The sequence below is a fragment of the Apis cerana genome, linkage group LG1, assembly GCF_029169275.1.
Source record: "Apis cerana isolate GH-2021 linkage group LG1, AcerK_1.0, whole genome shotgun sequence".
Classification (NCBI taxonomy): domain Eukaryota; kingdom Metazoa; phylum Arthropoda; class Insecta; order Hymenoptera; family Apidae; genus Apis; species Apis cerana.
Genome location: NC_083852.1, coordinates 23,399,792 through 23,426,297, shown reverse-complemented (window position 1 = coordinate 23,426,297; position 26,506 = coordinate 23,399,792). Strand labels below are relative to the sequence as shown.

Genomic DNA, 26,506 nt, shown 5'->3' with positions numbered 1-26,506 from the left:
TCAATGATTCAACGATCAATATCAACCATCTTTACCATTTACAAAAGTCCCCAAAATCTATCAAAGCAATCGTATCAAAGCAAAGGAACCTTTCAACCAGGCCGACCTATTATTAGACTAACTATCTAAGATTAGCATCTACAAATGCTCTAATAATTCGACCAGCTGGAAGAAACAAGTATAAATCACGCTCGAGAAACTCTGAATCGAAGCTAGCAGAAACCTATCCTCCCTTATGACTACAGTCGATAATCAAACATCGCGGGAAAAATGATTCCTTTCGTACCTTCGTCCTCCCCTCCAGAGAGTAAGAAAAGGATAGTAGGATATTCGAGTGGGAGAGGGGGGCACAATAACGCGTGTTTCGTGGTTCGTTTCGGAATTACGCGCGAAACGGGGTATGAAATTGTTGTGTCCTTCCCATTCAAAGGGAATTCGGTAATCAGAGAGGGATGAGCGGATAAGAGGGGATCGCCACTCGAGAAGGCCTTCGATTTTAATTAGGGAATCGGCGGGCTGCGCGTGGAGCTAGGGGTGGATCGCGAAATTAACGTTGTCGTTGAAAAACTCTCGAGGTTACGAGAGCTACGAGCTGTCGTATCGACGAATAATACGAGCTGTTTGCGAGCATGGGGGCTTTGTGAGCACTCGCGAACGAGCCGACGAATGCCAACCCCCTTTCTGTCGATCGGAGTTTGGAATTTTTTCTTTTTTTTTTTTTCGAGCCGTCGACGACGAGCCCTTCGCCAGGAGAGAGCAGTGAAATCGAGTGCAAACAACGCTAGTAACTGCCAGTCGATTAATTGTTTCGTTTTCCTTTTTTCTTTTTTTTTTCCCCCCCTTTTTTTCTTCTTTTTCTATCACTCGTTCTTTTTTTTTTCTCTTCTCGTTTCGTTTTCTTTCCCGTGGCGTGTAGGAATAGTGGTAATGTGGTGGTGGTAAGGGGTGGTGCAGATTGAAGTGGTTTTCGACGACGCACAAGGGTGGTGAACGATACGCGGATTCGATTCAAGCCGGAACTTCGTAACCGAGATATCGGTGTTCTGAATTTTTTAGGTCGCTCGATATCGGCAATTTTCTTGAAAGTTAACCGCTCTGTAATCCCGCCCTCTTCTTCTTCTTCTTCTTCTTCTTCTTCTTTTTCTTCTTCTTCTCCTCCTTCTTCTTTCTGATGGATTAAACTGTTTTTCGGTTGGATTGGATCAAATTGGGGGATATTGAAACGAGAGAAGAGAAATATTCATCTAGAAACCATTTATTACCCGCACTACCTCTTCAAACACAACAATTTTAAACTAAAGAGAAATTTACCTTATCCGAGGGAAAAGCGGTTTAAACAGCGTATTTCCTTCGTCGAAGTCATCTAATGGAACCCATTACTTGTTCTATGGTTTTCCAATTATTTTCAATTCAGCCTTGCTGAATTTTTCAAAAGCTCTTGCAGCACCGAAGAACTTTCCACGATTTAAATGGCCCCGATCCTTCACAATCTCTTTCCATTTATTCGCAACCTAATTTAACCCGATTTCTCCCGAATTATTTTCCCTCATCGTCCATGCGATATCCATCTAATTTCCCATTCCATTTTTTCACACGACCAATTATACATTTTTAACGTATCGTTCTTTTTCAAAAGTATTTAACAAGAAAGTATTCCACTTCAAATATTTTTCCACCGCATTTTTGTCTCGACTATCCTATTTTTATTTTCAACAAATTTCATCGATACAATGCCCGTTGTCCTACTTATTCTCCAAACTGTCAGAAAATTAATCATTCTCGGCAATAAGAGTACTATTTTTTTCAATTTTCGCAATTATCGCAATTACCAAAACTTATCAAAGATCGATATTTCCATCGCGGCTAACCGAATTCCCAGATTTATTCAAAATAATTAAATAAACATCTATTTTAAACTCTGCCCCAAAATATAGACTCAACCATTGTCAATAGTTTCTCGAACGAATCCCATTTAGATCATCCCGTTTCAACTGATTGTCCGCAAATGGATCATTTATCGAAATCGGGAGAACAGAAGGAGCACGAACAACTCGTCAGTTCCGTGGAATTTTCAACACCCATCACCGTGGCGGCGGGATACAAATGTCTTCGGTGGCCATCCGTAATGACGATCGCGTTTGCCGCGACACGAGATCACGCGATACAGCGTCATAGAGAGTGTTATGGTAATTTACCACCTTGTCGACGATGCCATCTCCTCCCCTCCCTTCCGCTCCCCTCCTTTCTCCCCCGTGGATTATCGCGCGTTCATTGTCCCGTTCATTGGCCGCGAGCTGCGACTTATCGAGATCCGGTGCCGCGATTCGTCCTGGCGTAATTTGTTATTGGAAAACGTTTCGAGCGCGCGGATTTCGCGTCTATTAATATTTAACAAGGCGGAATCGTCGGAATCGTCGAGCGAAGAGTCGGATTTCAACGCCCGCCTTTTATGGCCGATTCGAGTCGAAACGATCGAAGGAGAGGTGTGGAGGAGGTGTATCGGGTGGGGAGAGTTCGAGGTGGAGTATAGTAATCCGGAAACGATGGTGGTAGTAAGTTGTTGGAGCGTTGATAAGCTCGGTGAACGAGAATTGTTATGGAAACACGCGCGAATGGCTTTCGTGACGGTGGCCGATTGTCTCGTTTGTTCGTTTCCGGTTTATATTTCCTATCGAGGATCGGTGTGCTTACCGATAAGGGAGAAAATTGTTCTTTTTCTTTTTTTCTTTTTTTTTCCCCTTCCTTTTTCCTCGATCAAGGTTGATAAGAAGTAAGGTATATCACAATAATTCGTGTGGTCGGGAGATATGCGCGCCTTTTGTTGAAACGTATATGTATTTCATTTTAAAGGAACGTTTAGACACGGGATGAAATTGATCATTTTCAAATTTCAAAATTAACGAACGATTTTCTCTCGATAATTGGAGGATACTTTCTGTATGAAAAGATGTAGGTATTTTATGAAAATTTTATCATTAATGAGCGAACGTTGAATGTATTAAAATTTAATCTAATTTCGTTCGTTCGCTCCTCAAAGAGTTAAAAGTTAAAAATTTCCCAACTTTTTTGTTTTCGTTAAAGAGTAATTTAAAAGCTAGAAAGTCAATATGGAACGTCGCAGAAATTGATGATTTGATTGGAGAAGAACGAAAAGTTGAGAGAAAACTGGATCTTAAGTGGATTCCAGTGTCGATCTATTTTTTAAAAAGTTCGATCGCCGCTCTCTCAGCGTTGGGACAATTTTCTGGCTTTGAACGTTGAACATTATGCGAAACTACGGCAACTTGGGGAGCCAGTGCTCCCGGTTTAAAGTTTGATGCAAGCATTCACTGGACTAACCGCGAACCGGTCGCTATTCACGCTGTTCATAGTTTAGCCAAACTCTGTCACTCGATCGAGAAGGACGTTAATAACTGGTCGCTCGTGTTCTCCAGGCGAAATCGCTATTGGCGTCTCGGCGATCTCCAGGCGTTAATTTCGCCGAATTCTACTCGCCTATGAGACAATATTATAACAATTTCCCAGTTTCATTCGGATTTCGGTCTGGAAACTGACAAACTTTCATTTATCCTCTGTTTACAAATTTTTCTTCGTATATTTATAAATAAATACTACAAATTTAAGAGATTATCGAGTAATATTTACAGATGATTTTTTTTTTAATGCATCGTCAAAGTCATCAGTAATAAGTAGCGTTCTATTTGTTTGTTGGATCGTTCGTTAGAAAGTTACGAAAACTTCTAATGAAAACTTTCTTTTGAAATATTTTAAATTAGATTGGATTTATTGCTATAAAAAATTGATTAAGAAATTTAGCCCATACTTAATACAAACTATTAAATCAATTAATGAGTTAAATGAGTTCACTTTCGAATCAAAATTAAATAAAAACTTGGAAGTAACGTAAATTAATTCGTGTCAAACAAAAATTTAATTTCTGATTTATGTTGGATTAAGTTAAATCCAGTATAATAATCTTAATGATGTTAAAAAAAAAATCATCGAGATCAAAGCATGTATCTTTTTTTTTTAAATTTTCAACAATCGGATGAAACGAAGCAATTATTTAATTATCGAACATCCTCTCCGAGTAAAATTTATACTTAGTTTCAGGAAGAAGAAAAACACGGATGTCTAACGTAATTTCGCGAGAATCTGTACGTACGTTGTTTTTGGTGGAAATATAAAAACGATAAGAGAAGTCCTCGAGCGCGAAGATATTAAATCTGGTGTGCTAGATGTTCGGATGCCGATGACCCTCGGGATGCACGAGGCTGGCGATATTTCTTTCGTCGGCCTCGAAATTGGAATCCTCGGCTTCGCAACGGACAACCGAGGCGGAGAGTCGGTAAATATGGTTTACGAGCGTGCCCACTATTTCCTATTAACGCTTTCAAAGAGGGACTGAATTATGAAACATGCGTAAAGTAACCGCCGGTAATTGGAAATATATTATGGTAAATGTGTAAGTATATGGCGAAAGTATTTATCGTTTTGCAAAATAGCATCGGCCTTGCCTGTTGCCCGTCGTTATTCTTTCGCTTCCGTTCGAGGCGAGGATCGGAATTCTTCCACTTGAAACGGGCCCAAGGAGAGAGCTTAAGCGTAAAAAGGTAGAGAGATAATTGAAAAATAATTCGTTGGGAAATTTTATTAATAATCGCGGAACGATTAATCGTATTTCCATAGCTGGCTCATTTCCTGTCCGTCAAAGCCGCCCTTTGAATTCGAAAGATAAAGATAGAATAATCGTCGAAAAGTACTCGACGTTTCGAGTCCCCTTATTTCCGCATTTTCATCGAGGCAAATATAAAAGCGGTGTACGACAGGCCAGAAGACGCGGATATTGCCAGTTCTCTCGAAGCAAAAACCGAGCGGAAGTGGAGATTTCTACGACTCGACCGCTTTGTCGATCGTTTCGATTTGAAATAGTGCTCGTTGAATACGATTCGATGGAATGGAGAAATATGTTGGATGGATGTGTTTCGCGTGTTTATAAATATGTAAAATAACCGGTTGATGGTTTCGTTTGAAAAAGTTTCGTAAACGAGCGAGAGCGAGCGTTAAAGGATCGTTAAGCAAAATGTATTACGATACGTAATCATTTCAAAGTAATTCGAATAGTTTGAATAATCTGAATCAAGCGTTTAATTTTTTTTTTTTTTTTTTTAGAAATCCGACAACATATTTGATCGATTTCTTAGCGAAAACGCGCCACGCTTTCACGACAATATTAATTATAAAAACGAAAAGATTTTTTTTTCCACGATTTATTTAAAACAATATTGAAATCGCTCACTTTCATTCGCTCGATCGCTAACGTTTGTTTCACCGCACTAAACTAAATTAAAGAGAAGGAGAAGGAAACCGCGTTTTCTCCTCGCTATCGTTTCGTCCATCCTCCATTTCATAATCGTTTCACGTCGCGACGTCGCTTAATTCCCAACAAAAATGTCCGACCTTCGTGGCCTCGTTTAATCCCCCAACGAGACGCGATTTTAAAACAACAATCAACATTTTATGCGTCTGGCGTTGCGTTTCGGTTTACGCAAACATCGTACGCGTGCTTGCACACGCGTAAAGTATAGTACTTACGCGTTTTATATGCGGGCTCATGTATCCACGATCGATGGTGTGCGCTTTTTTTCTCCCCCTCCCTTCTATTTTATTTTTATTTACCTCCGTTTAAAAGAGTTTCAGCCGATAGGAAATAATTTTCGAGAGATGGAGACTATTCGGTAAATAACCCCCGGTCAAGCCATTTATTCGTTGACTAAACAAACATCGAACACGTGAAACACACCTTTTTTAAGGGGGCCTGTATCGAACGTTCGGCGGTATCAGTTTTCAGTTGTCACATCGCCGAGCAAATATTCCCGAAATATAAAAAGCCGATTGTTCGCCTATGATTTCCCTCCATTTTCTGTCTCTTCTATCTAGGAAATAGAATGGACTATTAACAAGGAGTGAAAGAAGAGAGAGAGAGCGAGATCTGAAGATCTTTTTTCGAACGAAAAGCCTTTTTGCACTCCTTTCGGCCGTGATTCGAAATAACAAATATCGTGAAAACATATTATTCCAATCGTTATTAATAATAATACACGATTTATCGTTAGTTGTTCTAAAGAGCTTTTTTCTTTTTGTATCTTTATCATCGACCATGTTTTTTTCTTCGCGATAATCCCTACCCATTCTCCGAGCTACAAAACGCGATAACGCGAAACCTCGACGAGAGGTCTCCGCGAGAAAATAAAGGAAAAATTCGATAAGTCTCGGCCAACTATTTATAAACCACAAAGAACGCTGATACACAAATCACGGGCTGATAAATAATCCCACGTCGACGGTGAAAATTGTCTCTCGTCGCGAACGAGAGACAGCCGTTCCAACCTCCCCCTTTCTCCGCTCCCTCCTCGTCGTGACGTGGACTGACACTCTTACATTGTCATTGGACTCGCCGGATATCTGTGTTGATAAAATTTGTCCGCGTGCCGGATATCCGTTTGGAAATATCGACGTGCCGCGTGTATGACAGCGATTCGCGAACGAATGGAGGGGGAGGAAGAAGGAGAGAAGCGGAAGAACTCGATGAAGATAGAAGGAGGAGGAAGAAGATTGCGGGGAAAGCGTATCGATCCGTGCGCGTGACAGACGCTTTTCTCGAAACCGCATCCTCGATTACAAAACCTTCCACCCCTCCACGGCCACGGAAACAAATCTGAAACGTTCCCCAACGAGCAGAATTTCTGTCCGCTTGGTGTGGAAACGGCGGGGGAAACGAAGATAGTCTGCGGGAAAATGAAGAGAAAAACGGCGCGATAAATTCGCCGGAATTTCCAACGCTTTCATTCGAGCCCCGTTACTACATACCCCGTATCAATTTTTCTCCATTCTTCTCTCATTCCATTCTCTCTTTCCCCTTTCTCTTTCATTTTCTTCTCCTTCTTTTCTTTCTCTCCTCTGTCTCTGTTTCTTCTCTCTCTCTCTCTACCTCTCCCTCCCCCTCTCTTTCTCTCTCCTTTTTACCCTCGTTTTTCGCGGGTGGTTCACGGCATGTATCGCGGCAATTCAATTAACGCAATTGCGGCGAATTAAAAAGTTTCGAACCTGTTTCAGATTTTCCGTCCTGTCGCTTTTCCCTTCTTTCAACCATCTCTAGATCCCTCCGACCTCCACTTTGATTACGACTCGCAACTCGTTTTGTAACGAGTTTCCCCTCTTCGTTCTGTTCCCTCCTCCTCTCCCTCTCCTCGTCTTTTTTCCGTGCGTCGATTTTGCACAATTTGCACTTGAACGTGCTTTTGACGTAAACGAAATAACGACAGCTCGAAAACTGCGCTCCACCTCCGCGCTGGAATTTGTGAAAGCCTGGCTCGTTGCCGCGGAACGGGGTGGAGCGGGGAAATGAGGGCGGGAAAATTAATGAACCGACCCTTTCGATTGTTTCGATATACGAATATCGCGGGAACTACACCGACCTGTTTCCTCTCGTTGCTTTTCCGCGCGGGAAAATATCCCAATCCATTCTCTCGGTTAGTTCCTTTACCATTGGTAGATTACAAAAATACACACACACAAACATATATATATATATTCGCTTGGAAAAAGAAGTGACGAGAGAACGTCAAATTAAATCCAAGCACGTTTGCGATCAATTAACGAAACATTCCGTTTTAATGTCCGTATTAAAATTTTGTAACGTGTATGATAAAGAATTTCATCGGGTGTTCACAGGTTATTATTCGAAACGAATTTTATTCGATTATTCTCTCTCTCCGTTAAGAGTGAAAGAGAAAAAGAGAATTCCTTTGTCGCGAATATTTCATCGTGTGCTTTGATCGCGGCAATTTTAGTTAATACTAATAGTAAGTAGTTTCGAATTTGCTGATGTTTAATCGACCGGCCACGTTGTTGCGTCGTATTAATTGCACCCTCCTTTTCCCGATGGATCCCTTTGACCACGTTCCAGTTACCACCGGTTGTCGATTATGCATTTCCTCCTTTCTTCTCTCCCTCCTTTTTTTATCAACCACGCGATACAGGGGTAGCAGGAAGTGTGTCGCGGAGGGAAGGAGGACACGCTCGATTCACCCATCCGCTTTTATTTCGACACAGTTTCACACGGCACGCGCACGCCAAGAGACCGGCAAATGAGCGGCGTTCGTTAAATTTTAATGAAGTCCCTGCACGTCGAAGCTGAATTGTTTGCCGGTTACAGGTAAATCGGATTTCGACGTCGAGTTCGGCGTAATACTGTTGGAAATAATTAGAGGATCCAGAAATTGTGTGTAATAATTTTTTTTCTTTTTTTTCTTTTTCTCTTTTTATTTTTCCTTTTTCCTTCCCTCCCCTCCCCCAAATGCAGCGAAGTGGTGGAATAGAAGGTAAGAAGTACGGGAGATTTTTGCCGGCGGCGTGTTTGCAACTGTTGACGTGAAATTGTATACGTCTTTTCAAGGGGTTGATGCTGGTAACCAGTGACGGTGAAATTACACCATTTTGTTGTTGGAAAGCAGAAAGATGTAAGGATACTGTGTATGGAACTGCAAACGAACTCGACGTTGGTAATTTTATCCCGGTTCTAAAATAGGATATGTCGGGATATGGTAGAAATAAGGGTTGAAATTTCGAATAACGCGCTTTCGATTCGCGTTTTATTTTTTAAATGAAACGAGTGGGAAAAAATTTGTGTCGGGGAGGAGCGAGGGAATATCTGTTTTGTAATTGATAAAAAAATGAGATCGAATTAGCGATGATCGATCATGAAATTCCAATTTCCAAATTTTTAATATATAGAAATATCGCGAGATAGGGGTTAGATTGATTTTCGAGGAAAAATTATTTTCGATTAGTGTGCGCACGTTTAAATAATAATATTTCGCGGGAAGAGGACAGAAATAGGGGTGGTTCTAATTATTTTGATTAATGTACTTTGCAAATCATCTTTCCTCGCTGGTGAGTTTAATTGTAGCATGAAATACAAATTCATTACATTAATGAATATTAATCTGACAGAAAATATATAAAGCTGCGCGTTGGATCGATTGTCATGAAATATATTCCATTCCCCGCGTTCGGTGTATGCAAAGTTTAATATCCAATATTATCGCGTGTTGCAAAATATTTCCTATTTAATATCGTCGCAGTTGTACTTTCAAAATTGTTACCGCGAAATAGATAAACAGATTTGTTATAGATAATTCATTTATTATATCCATTTCGGGTATCTCTATCCGTCCAATTTCTCTCTCCATCAAAAATTCGTATAAAGATGGAATATTTCAACATTTATTATCTAGAATTACCCATATTTTTTTTAACGCGTCTAAAAACAAGTAATATCCCAATAGTGATAAAAAAATTCTCATTCATCGATAATCTTCAGCGCAGTGACAATCAAAATTTAAACTCTCGATCGATCAAATACTTGATCAATTATAATGAAATTCTCATTTTTGTCACTCGCGTGAATCATTAACGATGGAAAACGGTGCACAAACGGTGCGGGCAAAGGCGATTTACGCAGACCAAGGTATCCTAACATCGATATCCCTGGCAACCATCGAGGATTCTCTAACGGATCATCGTATTTAATGAAAAGCCGCGTACAAACGTGCGAACCACCGACCGCTCGTAATCAAACGATTTCCGTTGAAACACGAAACGCGTAAATTAATCACTGCGAACACGGGATGCGTTGGTTCACCGTTCTCGTTCGCAAAAATAAAAAAGAAAAAAAATTATCCGGCTTTTTCGCGAAGCGATTTTTTTTCCAAAGGACAAGTATATAAACTGTACTTTAAAATTTGATTAACTTGGATCTTCTTATTTTTATATGTCTACAAGCAGTATTTTATTAATTTCCCTTTTTTCAATAAAATATTGAAAACTATACCTATAACTATATAGGCTATTAACAATTATTAACAATAGTAAAAATTTAGGGAATGAATCGATCCAAAAGTAAAATTCCCGATCAAAAGTTATTTTTGGTTTCTCACACGGCATAGAGAACGTTGTCGAAACGTTATGTAACTTTAATACACGAGTATAAATTCATAAGCAAAAAAATAACAAGCCGAGAACAATTCTTGATAATTCTACTCTCAAACATATATATATATATACATATCCTTGAAATTTTCCTTTGTAATCAGATAATGTGGTCGTGCTATTAAGGTAAAACGATAATTATATCGATACATATATCGAAGCTGGTGTTGTACCGTTGCACGACCTTAAGACGAGCTCAAAGATGAGAGAAGAGGGAGGGGAGTGAAGAGGAGGGTGGAGAAAAGAGTCGCCTGGTAACGAGCCACCATTTAGTCTTGATGGCCGCATTAGTCGCGTTTTCAATGGAGCAACGGCTCGTGCTTCGTTGTTTTGCCATAACCATTGTTCCCTTTCGGCCCTGTCTCTTTTCTAACGAAAGCGAGAGGAAGAGGAGGCGTCGTCGGCGGTGGTGATGGAAGACGGAGCCCCGTGTTTCGAAAGGAAAGTGTACGCCCTTTCCGGCGTAACATCGGCGGCGTATTAGCACCAGGAATGCAAATAATTGCACGGTGCAGTGTGTACAGGGTGGCGAAAGCTTCCTGGAATGTAAATAGAGCCGACTCCGAGTGGCCGAAACCGAGCCTTTCCCCCGACGTATTGACCTCTCCTCTGCACCTACATTTTCGCACGGACATTTGTGCGTGTGAGGATAGGCAGAGGGAAAGGCTAGCGTCCTTCCTCCCCTGGTTTTGCCCGGCATAGAACGATCCTCCTGTGAAGAGTTTCTCCTGAATCAACCGAATCCCGGTTTGACTTTCATTAATTCCATAATTCTTCTTAAAGGTGAAACGAAATTTTCTCCGTTTGATTCGATAGAATGAAAAATTATACGGGAGATTCTTAATTATTGAAATTTTGAAGAGGAGAGATTCGAGTTTCGAGTTTCTATTTTAATGCAACGATCGTGTTGAGATCGCAAAAAGAAAAAAGCAAAGTCCCAAAGCATCCGTTTCCACGAAATTAATCGCAATTATTGATCGATAGAATCAACGTCCAGAACCCGGGATGATTCGTGAGAAGGAGCACCGCGTTTTGAATCTGAATTGAAGAAAATACGGTGGCGATTCCGCGAGGAGCAAGGCGGAGGAAAGGAACCGGAAGCGGCGTGTAAACGCGAGCAAACGGCGGGAGGGAGATTCGGCAGAAGGGCAATAAAGTATCGCATCTGGTGTGGTGTGCGACGCGATTAATCGCCTCTCAGCCGCAAGAATTAATTGCGGACGCGGCGATAATTTATCGCGCGCTCGCCTCTCCGAGATATTTCACCAGCGTTGGATACTTTTCGTGGTCTCGCGCGAGATAACCCGTGATAACCTCCTCTCTCTCTTTCTTGTTCTCTCGCAACGAAAATCTGGAAATGACGGCGAATTCGGTGTCTGAAGGTAGCTGTTTCGAGAGAAACGCATCGGGATGAAAAGGCGAGGGAGAGGAAAAGGGAGAGTATTCGCACGATGGGCGCCGTGACCTTATCATCTCGAGGTTTAACCTTGGCACGAGGTTACTTCGATGAAGGAGATAAGAGGGCACGAGCGGAAAGGGTATTTATGTGTACACGATGTCTCTATTCCTGAGGAACGCGGAACCTAATCTGCGGTTTATGCCGCTTGATTTGCGGTTTGGATTTGGTTAATGTGGGAAAATTGATTAGGTGGATTGATAATCTTGCGAAACGGTGTTCGAGACGGTGAATGAGTAAGTTTGTAATACCGTTTTGGGCGGTGGGAAAATTTGTGAATCCTTCTGAACATGGTCAAATTTCGCGTACAATTCGGTGATTCGTTTTCAATATTTTTGAAGCGGAGTAAATTTTCTTTTTCAAGTATTGGACTCGTCAGTATTCGAGGATAGAAGAGATATGTATTCAGGATTATCAATTATTCGGAATTTAGATTCGGATTCGTCGGATGGATTAACTGTTAGGAATTTACGGAACCGTAATGAGCTTACCAAGTGCTTAAAGGATTGCGATAATAGCCGATATATGAAATATTCGTGTTCGTAAATTATGGAAATTATTTTTACTTTAAGAAAGGAGGAATTTTTCTTACTTTGGTTGAGAAAAATTGCTCGAGCTTTGAAACTATCTAATGTTAATTTTAATGAATCAAAGTTGGCGACAGAGAGACGTGACTCTTTTCCCGCTTTCGCGATTTTCAGTTTATTACGTATACTCATTTACTTCTCGATTTAGATATTCATGAGTGGGAAGGAAGACTTTGGATCTTAATTAAAACTTGGTAAACTCGAAGTTCCTTGCTGGTTTTTAATAGCCGTTGACATGTCGGGAACTTGGAAGAGTGGCGATATCCAAACAAAAACTTTGAAAATCGATAATCGATATCGTCGACGAAAGGGTTTATTTTCATCGTCCCTTGGTAAAACGCTCTAATATAAAAGTAAAACTGTGATATTTGCGCAAACTGCGAGAGTTTGTTTAAATATGCACGAGCATAGCTGATACAAATTTTAAATATTCACGTTGCGTAACGTTGCATCCTGCATGCACGTGAATTAATTCAAATTTAAAATAAGAAACGCGTGTCACAACGAGCATCATTACTCGCGTTATTTGTCGCGTGTAAACAGTGCGCATTACCGTTAATAGCTGTACACCGGTTTCATCGTTCACCGACGGTATAACAATATTCTGTAATTATTATTAATATACCTGTTCCATGATGGAAAGATTCACAGAGAAGTTGATTAATCTAAAACTATATAAACAGTACGCTAAATCTCAAATTATAACGAATTGTCATGCGCAATAACATTTCAAACTTTCACATTTGAATTCGATCATTTCACAATATCCGATAATTTCGGATACATCCAAATTGTCAAATTCAAATATTTCTTAATCGTCAAGTTTCAAAACATTCCGCGTATATCTCGAAACTTCAATATTTCCATATTTTTTCTTTTTAGATATTTAGGAAATTTAGAATTGAAATTATCGAATTCGAGCATCTCCAAATATTCGAGTTGCGCCCAATTTTCATATATTCCCTCCCCAAATTCGTTCGTACACATCTCCGTAAAAGTCTGCCCCGGAATCCGATAGTTCGTGAGCGGTTGAAATTCTCTCAATTTTCACCCGGACGATCTGAACCGAACTAACCCGACTAACCGACGATTTCGTTTTCCCCGTTTGATTACAGAAACTGCAAACGATCGGCGAGGATTTCTGCGGTCTGGACGTGAACACGCCTCTTGGGGGCGAGGACCCGATGGAGGGGACCCCCGTGCTCACTTTCGATACGCATCTGACGGCTGTTGCCGCCACCTCGACCGGGGACTACACGGTCGTCTTCGTGGGCACGAACGAGGGTCATCTGAAGAAGGTGAGTGCGCTATACTCTTCATCTCCTCGATCGAAGAAGAGCAAGAGGCTCGAAAAAGAGGTCTTCTTTCTCTCTGTTTCATTGGCCCAGCCTTGTACCCTCTCCTTGCGTATTCTCCGCGATCTAATTTTTAACGCCCTTTCGGAACGCGTTCATTCTTTACGCCGAAGTCGGATTTCTTTTTTCTTCTCTCTGTCTCGCTCGCGTACGTTCTATTTTTCCCTCGAAGCTTGATATTCCTGGCATGAATAGCTCGTTTTGTAAACCCTTTTTCAATGCGGAGTCGCTATTGTTATGGCATGAATATGGATTCAGAAATATTTTTCTTGCAAATGATGCATTTATTTATTTATTTCGTTGGATAATTTTTTTTGTCTTTTAAATTAATCCTTGCGTAATTTTCGTAAGCGTTAAACACGAAATTTATAGAAAGCACGCATCGCGCAACAATCTTGGCAAACTGCATGCGCACAAAAATACGTGGAAGAATGCGTGAAAATTAAATTCGAAATATCGAAATAGCAGACTCAACCTGAAATATCCTTAACAAGCCGATCAGCTTCGGAATGGAAGCAACCGAGGCAACGAAATAACCGTAATCGCGGAAGGGACTCCCATTCCATTTCCAGGATCTCTCTTCCTCCCACCCTCTCTCCGCCTCTTGCTCTCTTTCGACGCAATAATTAATCCGGAATTCGCCGGCTGCGGCGAAAGTAATCACAATAGATATTAATGCGAACGACAGAATCGGGGTTACAGCGAAATCCGCTTTCTGCTATCCGCGTTCCATTAGCCCCGGCTCGAAGGTAGCCATTACGGAATATCGTTGGCCGCGAAGCGTTAACGCTTAACGAACCTAATGGAGTTCCCGTGGACCGTCTCGCGAACTTCGACAGAGCGGCGAAACTCTATCGAGGGCGCCCCATCGAGCGATCGTGGAAATTACGCGCCTCTCGCCCGAACAACTTCCCTCTCGATCGTCGTCCAAACGCGTCGTCCATATCGAGAATTAATATCGCGCGATTAATCGAGCGATCGAACACGCGCGAGTCTCGAGTAATTGGGAGAGGAAAGGGGGGAAGGAATTCGTTTGGGAGGGAAATGTCGCGGAGACATTCGTCGTGGAAATAAATAAATATGGGAAGAGTCGGTGTTGATCGTTATCCACTGGATGCGGTTTCCAGGAACAGCGATATCTGGCCCTCTCTGTCGTGATTAATCACGATTATCCTGGCTTAAATCCTCTCCGATTTCTTCCGGTTCTCTAACTACCTCCAAAAGCGTCTCTGGCTGCTTTATTTCGTTACAGGATTCTTGATAGTTGATAAAGAAGGAAGGAAAGAAGGAAAGAAGGAAGGAGGAGGATTTTGGGAACGATTATTTAAATTGTTTTTGTTTTTTTTTTTTTAGAATGCACGCTCTAAACACTTCTTAGAGGCAAATAAAAGTGTATACATTCAAAACGACGGTATAATCAAATGGTTCGCGGATGGCCTATGCGAATATTCATTTGCGAAGAATTAAATAAAATATATCTACATTTATTTTGAAAGATCAATAATTATATTCGAAATATCCGTTCAAGATCAATCGAATTAATTAGAAATAGTTACACGAGGAATAATTAAATAACGAACGAGTTTTTGATTAAGTCGACTCGAACGAGAAATCATCGTTTAATCATTTTCTCAACGAAAGGCGAAACAATCCATCTTATAAATCTTATAAATCTCGGCCGATGATCTCGCGTGGTCTCCTCCTTACCAGGCCTTAATGACAAGGGGCTATAGTCACCTCTTAGTGGCGTAAAGGTTAATCACGTACGCCGGGGCTGAATTCTCGATGATTTGTTCCGCAATCTCGCTTCAGAAGTTGGACCTTGTCCTAGGTGATTCGAAACGGCGCGGTTGAAGAAGAAACGCTGTTGCAATCGTGAGATTATGGATCTCATGGCGTTACCTCTCCCAGCTATCGTTCCACCACGTTGAATTTCTAGGAAAATCACGACGTGGATTTCTTCCAATTAATCACAATTACCGGGCCGAAGCCTTCTTCAATTTGTTCTGCAATCTCCTCGCGCTGAACGGTCGATGATCAAGCCCTCTCTCTTTCTCTCTTTGAGTTTATGCTGGAAGATATTATGATAACCAAGCTCTTCGGTTTCGTGCTGCTCTCCGCGTTTGTTTCCATCGAACATTTAACGTGGAATAGATTTCACGTTAAATCGTGGTTAATTCAGAATTTTCGTTTTAAATTTTGCCCCCCTTTCCTAATTATTACGAAATCCTCTGAAATTATCCGCTGTTTAAATAATCGAACGCGCAAATTAACCACCCCAATAACCTATTCCATTATGTAAAACCGGGCTATTAACCACTGTCGGTGTTGATAGACCGTCGTGTATTAAGACGTTCAATAACGTAAGAAAAAAAAAAAAGGAAAGAAAGTAAAAGCTGTAAAGAAACGTGTTAAAAAAATAATCACCCGACATCGATACGATTAACATAAAAAGCAACGACGAGTTTCGTCATCGTGCAACCATAAAACAAGACTCTCCTCCTATAATCGACCATCCCCAGTCGCCGTTTTACCGACTAATTAACTTTCTTCCCTGCCTTCTCGATCGTTAAATCGAACCGGTGGGGATTTTTGTCCCCAGAAAGAAAATCATGCGAAATCGCGCGGTGGAAAATCAAAGGGAGGGTGGGGGAGGAAGGGGATTTATTCTGGAGGAGCATTTGCGGGGAAAATTTGCAAGTTAACGAAGTTTTGGCGCGGCCTCCACCGTTATTCATCGTGATTAATTAAAGCGGGGCCTCTCTGGATGGCGGCCGCGGAATCGCCACCGCTGCCTTCGATTATAATTATCCGTGTGCAAACGCGAAACTCAAACAAGCGGTACGCGAACGAGCGCAAATACGCCGTGTAAATTCGTTGAAAGGAGCACCCACCGTGGCTCTCCTCCATTGAGAATGGGATCGTTAGGCCACCACGGGGGAGGGGGGGAGCCGGATCGTTGGAGACTCGGCCAAAAGAGTCTCTCCCCGCGCGATCCGACCTATTAAAAATTTATCCACGCGCGCGTAACCATCTTTCGATCGATGGTTTCGACCATGGAGTGTGTATTAAATTTCGAGAGGTTAAGATTTCGAAGGGGTTGGTTTTCAACGTCTCGCTTTTGATCTCCTTCCACTCGACGCAATTAGTTCCCTCTCCCCCTCCCCGCGATGGAGAAGATTTGCCCGGGATGAATATTTCTCCGATTATTCCTTTGCTTTTCCTTCGAATTACGGACGGAATTTATCTCTCCGCCTCGTTCTTCTCGTCCTTTCTTCGTTTCAATTTTCTTTCGCAGAATGAATCGATTTGAAGGAAATTTCTTTTTTTTTCGTAGAATTTTTATTAAATTATTCCGTAAATCCGAAGAGGAACACGTTGGCGAGGATTTTTGAATATTGAGAATATTAAAGGTAACGGGTCAGTTAATCCTGCTCGGCAATTAACTTGCACGTTTGTTGATACGTTACGATGTTGGAATTTTCCTATCCAGAATTATTAAACGGAGATTGTGTTCCAGTTGTTAAAGTACACAGAACACGTCGGCAACAAAATGATTTTCATATCATTTAAACCGGCAATTATGTTGCAATTCGATCGCCGGAGCGTGAAGACTCGTTCTCCTTCGAAGCAAAATTCGCGGTAAACGTTCTAATTAGAACACCCTTATACTCGCGATCAGAGCAGATACAATTATACCGTGCCATTACCTAAACGAATAAACTTTGACCCAATTAGACCCAATACCGTAACGTGTATTTAAAAAAAGAAATTTTTCTTTTTTTTTTTCTCTCACTTTTTTTTTTTTGATTGTTTTCTTTTTTTTTCCCCCTCCTTTTTTGACAATACTCGCTGCTTCTTATAATATAAATTCCACGGGGACCGAAGGGAAGTTTTTTAATTAGATTTCCATTCTCCACGGAAACTTTCCTACTTATTACTTTGCTACTTTATCGCGCAACATAGAAGCATTTTACTCGGGACGTTTCGCCATCCTTAATATAAATAACGTCCCCCGCTAACTTTCTAATTGATAAGACTATTCGAACAAGATCTCTCTCTTTCTCTCACTAATTAATTCGAGCATGAACGCGATGAAAATGGAACACGATGAGAGGAGGATGATATAAATGGTTTGAGAACAGGAAAAAAGAGAGAAAGAACGACAGATATTTGGCGCGATGGAACGAAGAATGAAAGGAAAGGCAAAAGGTGTCGAAAAAAGTAGCGAAAAAATCGGTAGGGAAAATAATAGGAGATATGTAAAACACGAAGAGATGAGGAGAAACGGATTGAAAGATTGAAGGGAAAGAGAGAAAGCGATAAATAAAGATGTCAAAATTTCTGGGGAACCATTAATACGTTAATAAAATGAATTTACGATTACACGGGCGGATAAATCCGCCACAAACTTTCCGTATTTTCTAGTCGCAATAATCGTCTTTCCTTCCTCGAAATTAACTTGGAGGATAATGATGGATCAATTAAAATCGCGATCGTAATTTTTAACCGCCAATTCATTCAACTTTACTAGTCCCGATTGCCAATAATCGTCCCTCTCTAAGAAGTTAACTTAACTATAATATACCTCGAAGACCGATGATAAATCAATTAAAATTGGAAAAGTAATTTTCTCCCCAACTTTTTCGAGGTCTCATAACCTTCGCTCTCAATAATCTTCTTCTTCTTTCGAATCTAACTTAATTACGAACTATCCTGAAAAGAGATGATAAATCAATTAGAATCAAAAAAACTTGCAACTCGACTCCTCTCTTATTTCCAATCTTTCTCCGGATTCTTTCAATTTCTTTTTTCGAATCTTGGTTAAAATTAATATTATCCTATCTTCCTCTTCCGTTTTCTTAAATCGAGTCTACATTTCGGAAGCGAAAGAGAAAAATTGCAAGAACTAGAAACACGATTTGTATATAAAAATGAAGAGAAAGAACGATCACGATAATCGTATTACACTTCCGCCATTTCCGCGTTATCTCTTCTAACACCGTCCGTTCCAATTCGTTAAAATTTAACGTTACGTTTACAATGCACGCGCGTGCGGAACGAGCATTCGTTCGTCGCCCACGGCCTTTCCAACGATCCTGCCTTAAATATTCGACGCTCTAAACGTCGACAGCTCGGCGATATCCGCGCTAAGTAACCGCGATTTCACGGCGAACGCCTTTCGTTTCGTTCCCTGCCACGATTCTCCTGTCATAGCCGCGCTTGTATCTAACACCGATTAACCTCTCGGAAGCGGGAGTAAAGGCTCAATCGTATTGATCGAGCTGGAAAGTCGAAGGTGTCTAGGGACGGGAGCGAGGGACGAGGAAAAGGAGGTTTGAAGTTTCACGAATGTTCGCGAAACGTTCGCGTGTAAAATTCACCGCAAGCAATTTTGTAGCAGGATGTGTTGCGGTGTTTACAACAATTATTTCTATCATTCTTTTTTTTTTCTTTTTTTAATATCGATAAACGCTATCGAAATTGGAGTTGAAATTATTATTATCATTAGTGTAATAATAATTTTGAAGGAGTTTACGAGAAAATTTTTTTTAAAATTATCTTTATCCAATCGTGAAACGTAATAAAAGATTTATATTATTGGATAGCAATTAATATATTTTGCTTTATAAATACGCAATTTGTATAATTGCTTCGCGGTAATGTATCTATATTACTATAATTACCGTATATCAACTAACGTGATATTAATTTTACACAGTTATAAATGAAATCTAATGGACTGGACGTGCATATTAATGCGAGAAAAAATATTTAATTATTAAAAAGAGAGAGAGAGAGAGAGAGAGAGAGAGAGAATTGAAATGGTCCAAAAACCACTATAATTCCATCGTAATAAAGAAATTGCAATGAAAAAATATGCTTCGCACAATATTTCCTCGATTCGTCATCAACGTTGAATCCCGCCACCAATCAATTTCGCCGCATTAAAATTCGTCAGTGTCGCGAGTAATTGAACCCCAACGATTCCCGATTCCCGTTCAATTAACCCCAACTCGTTCGCTCTACTGCTCCAAAAAAAAAAAAAAAGAAAAAAAGAAAAAAGGAGAACAACAAACGCCCGTTTCAAATGCGCGGAATTTCCACGTCCTTCGCTCGTGCGCGAAGTCGAGTTTATCGGCGGATTTACGACCCACGATTTTTAAGTAATCTTGGAGAGAAGGCCGAGTGCTTTGCGCGACCCCCTCCAACCCCTGGCTGGGACACGGTTCTCGCGTGGCTCCCGTCGATTCCACCACGCTCCTTCCGATAGCGAAACGTTTAAAACGGATATTTATTGTAACCGATCTCCGTTAGTTTTATAGCGGGTGGCGCTTATCGCCTCGGCTGGCAAACTCTTCCTCGATGAATATTTCAAAGGTATTTCGCAGCGTGGAACGGTCAGCAACGTAATTCGGTATCCGAGTTTCGATAACCCTTCAAGATCCCGAGATGGTTCTCGGCCCACGTTTTCCTCCTGGGCAGGGAGAGAGGTCGGATGAGAGAGGAGGGGGGCGAGGATGGAGTGGAGTAGCAGGTATATATACCTCGAGGTATCGCGTTTAAAGAGAGGATTTTAGCCGAGTTTTGGTTGGGAGTGACTTTCGAGATTGAGGGTTTTAGAGGATTGTGTTTTCTCTGGAATTATGAGTTTTCGAATATCCGAGTTGGTTATATACTTCTGAATTAGTCGACGTCAGAACGGAGATTTAAATCTTATTTGATTAAGGGAGGTTGTGGAGGGTTGGTTGCGGTGAGAAAATGGTGAGAAAAATGTTGAATGCCGAGTTGGTGTGCGGATAAATTATAAAAATATTGGACTAGGTTTCGGATGTGGAATCGAATTACGAGAGTATTAGATTTGAGATTTGTAAGTAATCGAGTTCGTGAGAATTGGGGGGAATATTAAAGTAGATTTGAGATAGGTATCGGATTGAGCACGTTAAATTGTAGAAGTATTGGAGTAGATATTAAATTGAATTTGGTATATATTGTAAAATGTAGGGAAAGTTTTGATAGAAATGCAGATTGATCGGGGATATTTTTGTTTCCTTTTTGAGAAATATTTCATCACGATGGGAAAAAATGTAGAATTCCGAGCTTCCTTTACCGACAAATCACGTCGACGAAATTCACGTCGCCCATAACGATTGGTTCACTGTCTACTTGATCACGTTATGGGACAAACAGGTAACGAAGTTACATTATTTGTCGACACCTTCCCATCTATCTCGTTATAGTTTCCTAACCCGTTGAAGCCTCGTAGCGAACTGGCGCATCGATATCGTAACCCATATCGATATTGCTCTTCCTGATTGTATCGTCGTCTTCGATGCAACCCAGTCCTGGACACTTGGACGTATATATATACAGATTTCCCTAGTCAGTCCTTCTGGGAGGAATGCTGAACAAGCATCGTGCAGTTAATTTACATGACAAACACAGTTGATGGCGTACGTATCCGTTCTAATTTCCAATATTCGAAATTTGTTATTGCCAAGAGTATTCATTACAAAGAAATAAGAACAATGTAATAACAACCTTTTCCTTTTTTTTATAGTTACGATCCAGCTTTTTCCTCTTTCTCCCATTGAAAATATTCTAAATTTAAAGTCGTTATTTATTACTCTGTCACGTCCAAGAAAAATGCGACGCACACATACATAGCGTTGCCAAAGTCACAAATTCAAGTCCAATTCGAATGTTCAGGATCAAAGTGTATCACTCACGATTCGACCAATTCGTTCTTATTATATTTTTGCAAGGAATTTAAGAGTATAATCTTAGAACAACACTCTCGTCAACTCGTTTCTTTCGATACTTTCTAAAGATAACTTTTGATCGAAGATCACTGAATTCTCCAATTTTCTTTATTCAAGGAAATTAAAACTCTCTTATCCCTACGTCCCCCGAGAAGATCGCTCGTTCTTCCTAGAGTTCCAGCGCGTTAATTGGCCATGATAACTGGTCAGGATGATTGATAAGGGATCCCACAACGAGCTGTTTATCATTGTCGATCGGAGGGAAAGGGCGAAGGAAAACAGGCGCAAAGAAGCGCCACGCCGTTCGCCACGCCGTCTTTGATTCATGACTCGCCCCGTCCCGGAAGGTATTAATTAATGATCGAGAGACCGTTGCACGCGTACACGATCGAGGCTCGAGGTCAGCAAAGGTTATCCCAGAGGTATTTAAACGTCTTCGGGCGATGCTTGCCCCCTTCCGATTATTTCTTCGATTGTCGTGTGATCCGACCGCGGGAACCGGTCGACGGTCGGCTTCGTTTTCGAACCAGTCCGTGCGAGTAAATCAACCGATAGTTAAACACTGGTGAACACGTGGTAGAGAAACATAGAATCGGGAGTATCGCATCTTCGAATACCTCTTAACGATATTTTTTGAGAGGAATCGCTTTCGAATAATTTATGAATTTGAAAAATAACATATTTTCTAATGGACAAACTCCAGAGTATTTCGAGCATCGCATATCATTTAATTCTATATTCTCGATCGAAAGAATAAACGGATGATTATTTTTCGGAGAATCTACTCGTAAAAAGATCGATCTTCTCCTAAGAGAACTATCACGATCGATATTTATCCCAAAACCATCGTTTGACGAGCAAAACCAAAAACTAAAAAATTAAAAAAGGAAAAAACAAATACTCTCCCCAAAAACGGAGACGATAACAGCGAAGAGATGCAATCAAGAGATGACAGAGACAGTTTAGTTACTCCTCGCTATAATCCTATTCAATTAAGGATCCACAAAGCGGGTTCCCGCGCGTCTATCGCGATTGCCTAATTGCCGCCGCGTCTTCCGCCGATCTCTTAATTAATGCGCGTCTTACACGGTGCCGGTGTGCACGGCAAAGAGGGAATCGATCGATCTATCGATCCAGTGGCGAACCGCGACCCTTCGTTAACCGTGGATAATTAAGCGGCGCAATGTGTTGTACGCACGTGCGTTTCGATATCGAACAATGCGAGATTTCGCGATCGGATTGAACCGATCCGCCCTTCAGACCAGATCTGTTGCGAAAGGGAAAAGAGGAGAGGGAGGAGGAGGAGGGGAGGGTTGATAGGAGGCACAAAGGATGCCGGGAATGGGCTTCGTGTTTCCGGAAATGGAAACGGAATGGTGAGGGTGATCCAACCCCCTTTTTCAGAAGGGAACTGATAAATTTGTATCGAAAACTCGGCGGAAATTCGGTTCATGGATTTGTTTTTCGCGCGAATTTTTTGGAAGGATTGTGGATTGGAATGGTGAGAAGAAGGAAATTATTATTATGGGCATGATTGATTAATCGATAGGCGGATAGGAAAAGGATATAAATTTGTAGCAGAAAGGAATGGAAGATTTGTCCGTTTTATCGTAGAGATGTTAAAGAGTTAATTAAAGGAAAAATGAAGGTAGAAATTGATCAGGGAAATAATCACAAGATGATCAATATATGGTAATATATATCTTTGAAGAGATAACGAGATCGCGAACTGCGTATTGAAAAAGCATTGATCACATAAATAATCGTTCGTTTTATTTTTCATCGATACGATGAATCGGTGATAGGATAGATTAGCCAGAATCCAATCCGCTCTAGAATTGAATTGTATTTTTCATTGAAATATTCACTTTTCGAAATAGGAAGTAATCATAAAGTGTTAAATCAAATGAATACACCGGATCAACGTTCGGATTCGCGTTTGCCGGGTGACCAAAAATTCTCGTGCAACGATACGATGAATAGATCCATTATTATGGAAATGAAACCAGATATACTATAACCAGGTATCCTTTCAATCTTTGCGTAATTCGTACGATACGCGCGTTTGATGATGAAATATTAAACTACTCGAACCGATCGACTCCATTCTTTGACGAAATTTTAGATTTTATCGTCAATGAATACGAACAATTGATTTTTAAGAATCGTTTACGATTACATCTAATAGAAATATATCCATCGAAATTTTATTATCGATATACTACTGAAATCAGAATTAAAAGACTGATATATCTCTATAGATTATTTCGCTCCGACCAACGCAAAGTTAAACGAGATGAAATATTCGAGGGTTTTTGGTCCTCCTTCTCTCCCATTACCATAAACTTATATAGAATCAAAGCTGTGGAAAGTTCACTTGAAAAGTTCACTCCTCCTCCCCGCGAAGTATCTTTCCCTCTCCCCCTTCCCCCCTTCTCGACTTTCCACGCCGCGAAAGTGTTTGTTTTCGCGGTCGGTTCGTGATCCAACTTTTTCCTCGCGTGGAAGAAGAACGAAAAAGGGGAGAGACGGCGAAGTTGAACCGGCAACCCTTATGAATTTTATGGAAATAAAGATTCTATTCTTAACGAGGTCCGCTGTAAGTCGAGCGTGCGCGACTGAATATTTCATCGTTCCGCGTGACTGTGTATAAAAGTTGGCGAGAAACGATGGAATGTGCCCACCCTCCCCCTCCCCCTCCTTCTTCTCCTTCTGTGCAAAGATTGAAGGAAACGGGGCACAAATGAAACCACCGGAATATCTCTTTACCCGTGAAACAAAGGAAACGCGAGCCACCACTGTAAACTTTAACCCCTTTCGCCTTTCACTTTACGTTTCAGCCCGTTTCGAGCGCGAGTTTAATCAACTTTTCTCATGGTGATTTATTTATTTTTTTTTTCAAACATTTTAGATATCGCGACGATAGAAAAGAACTTTTTAATACGCGTAGAGATCAATTTCAAGGTCAATAAAACCTTCTAATCGATTGTTGAGGGACTTCGAATCGATCTTGAATCATTGTATTTGAATAACGTGTAAAAGATTAAATTGATATTCGTGTAAATTTTAGACAGATAGACACGGATTTTTTTTTCTATCAACAATTGATCACGGTTTATCGAACTCGTTCTACTTTTATATCTCTTAAGCTCATAATTTCAAGCACCTTTCCGGAACTATCTTCTTTTTCCAGATCTCGAAAAGTACTCTTCATCCTCTTCCTCCTGCCCAAACAGACACTTAACGTTTTAATATTCTATCACAATATTCTGACACGGATATACAAAAGACCTACCAACACGTGGATCGAAAATAATTGAGAATGCTCCACACCTTTTTTCGTCCCGAAATATTTTTTTCCATCGATCGTTCCGTGTTAAACCAGATCGAAAATTCGCGTGGAAATATCAGTGGACGACAATACCACCGTGAATTGATCCATTTCGCGAAAATCGACGGGGAGCACGATGGATTAATTCCGTCAAACGAGCGATATTACGATTAATAATCATAGAAACCTCGATCTAATAATTATCGTAATCGATCGATCGACGGATCGCGCGAAAGAAGTTTACGTTTTCGAGGACGCGTTTCCTCGATCATATCCGATTCCGCTTCGATTCGATCAGAACGATCCATCGAATAAACTGATAAGCGATTCATCAACCGACCGTTACGTCGATCGAAACGATGATGATGATGATAATAATAATAATAATAATAACGGACGGTTATATAATGGGGATGGGTGTATTAATAGGAGTGGGGAAAAATGATCGGGGAAGATCGGCGTCGCGTCTATTAGCAACGCATCGACTAGTGGGACTAATTCCAATGGTAACAGTAATAATCCAATGAAATTGATTATCGAATACCGATGGCTCGATGGGTTGAGACCGCGAGAGAGCGAGCGTTGTTGGTATTAAATGCGAGCCTCTCCCGCGATGTACGGGGGGAGGTGGGTTGTGTATGGGAGGAGGAGGAGGAGGAGGAGGTGGCGGTAGGTAGGTATTAGCGGGGTATTATTAGTTGCCGGTTAAAATGATTATAGAAAATTGATGATTAATCCGCGGCACGATGATTCGTTTCGATATTAGGATTCCCATGGACTGTTGCCGATTCGTTGGATTTAATCGGCTCTAACGGAATGAAGCGTTTCGAAGGATTTAGTTTATATATATATATATATATATATATATAAAAAGCGTGATTGAGCCCGTGTGCATCGTGTGGGTTCGAAGTTTGATTGGCGCGATGGTGTACGTAATAGATCGATCGGCATACGCATCGTTGATTGGCGAGATCTTTTAAATATGTTAAAAATTTCTTTTCGATATGATAACATGACGAGTAAATTCGCGAAAAAAAGCGAATTTTATCGAAAGTCCAAAATGATGAAATTTGTTGATTCGCGATAGGAAAAGGAAGACGACGATAGGAAAAGAACTTTCGTACAAATCGCAATTTTCCTATATATATTTACCGTGCAATCGTTCGACCCAGTTTCCGTCTAATATTTGAAGTACGTCCGGATCCGTGTATTTAAATTTCCCATACAGGAGAAATAACAGGTGGAAGAGAAACTATCGCGGCGGCCGGTCATCGATTCCATTCTTCGTTGGACCCGATATAGGCAAGGATTAAAAAAAGATTACGGGACGTCGTTTTATATTAAAACGGGGCGAAGTAGGATCGAAAGGGCGAAGGACGAGGGATTGAATGCAACGTCCCCGTCCAATCCCCGGATTTCTCCACCCCACAATGCCCTCTTTGGCCCTCCATCGGCGACTGCATCGATTTTCTTACTCCCTCTTGTCGCCGGTTTCTCTGGGTCTTCCCTCCGTTTCCCTTTCAACCGAAAGCTTCATTGTTCCTTCCGAGTAACCTCTTTCATTCATTCTTGGGGCCGCCGCCACGTCCCCCTCTCCCTCGATCGATACCAATTCCATCAGCGTCTCCTGATCGAGCTCTAAGAACATTCTAATCCTGGTTAATTGATTACACGCGGTTAACGTTCAATGGACGATCACGGCGGAATGGGGCACAGATTCTCAGGTTTAGTTTGGATTCGATGGAACAGATGTTAAATAGATCCGTTCCGTTTGAAATTCGATGGTGGACTCGTTGTTGTTGATTTAACGCGCGCATTGGATTGGAGCGTGGTGGTGGCACGTGGTTCGATGGATAAGCTGATATTCAGCTCGTGCGTACGTATATGCATGCGAATGATATTTTTGTGGGAAAAGTTTGCTCCTCGTTCGTTGTACTACGGGATATGGAAATGAACGATTA

At 41.0% G+C, this 26,506-nt stretch overlaps 1 protein-coding gene across 7 annotated transcripts in view; it reads left to right on the top strand.

The window, feature by feature from the left end:
• Positions 1 to 26,506, top strand: part of LOC108002061 (plexin-A4) — a 263,093-nt gene that overhangs the window by 166,460 nt on the left and 70,127 nt on the right. For 6 of the 7 annotated variants that reach the window (XM_062086171.1, XM_017063457.3, XM_062086165.1 and 3 more), the window contains one exon: positions 13,212 to 13,394. In XM_062086171.1, coding sequence (XP_061942155.1) covers positions 13,212 to 13,394 — 183 coding nt within the window. Of the gene's footprint in view, positions 1 to 4,165; positions 4,349 to 13,211; positions 13,395 to 26,506 lie in introns of those variants that run through there. The other variant, XM_062086195.1, reaches the window with a different exon arrangement.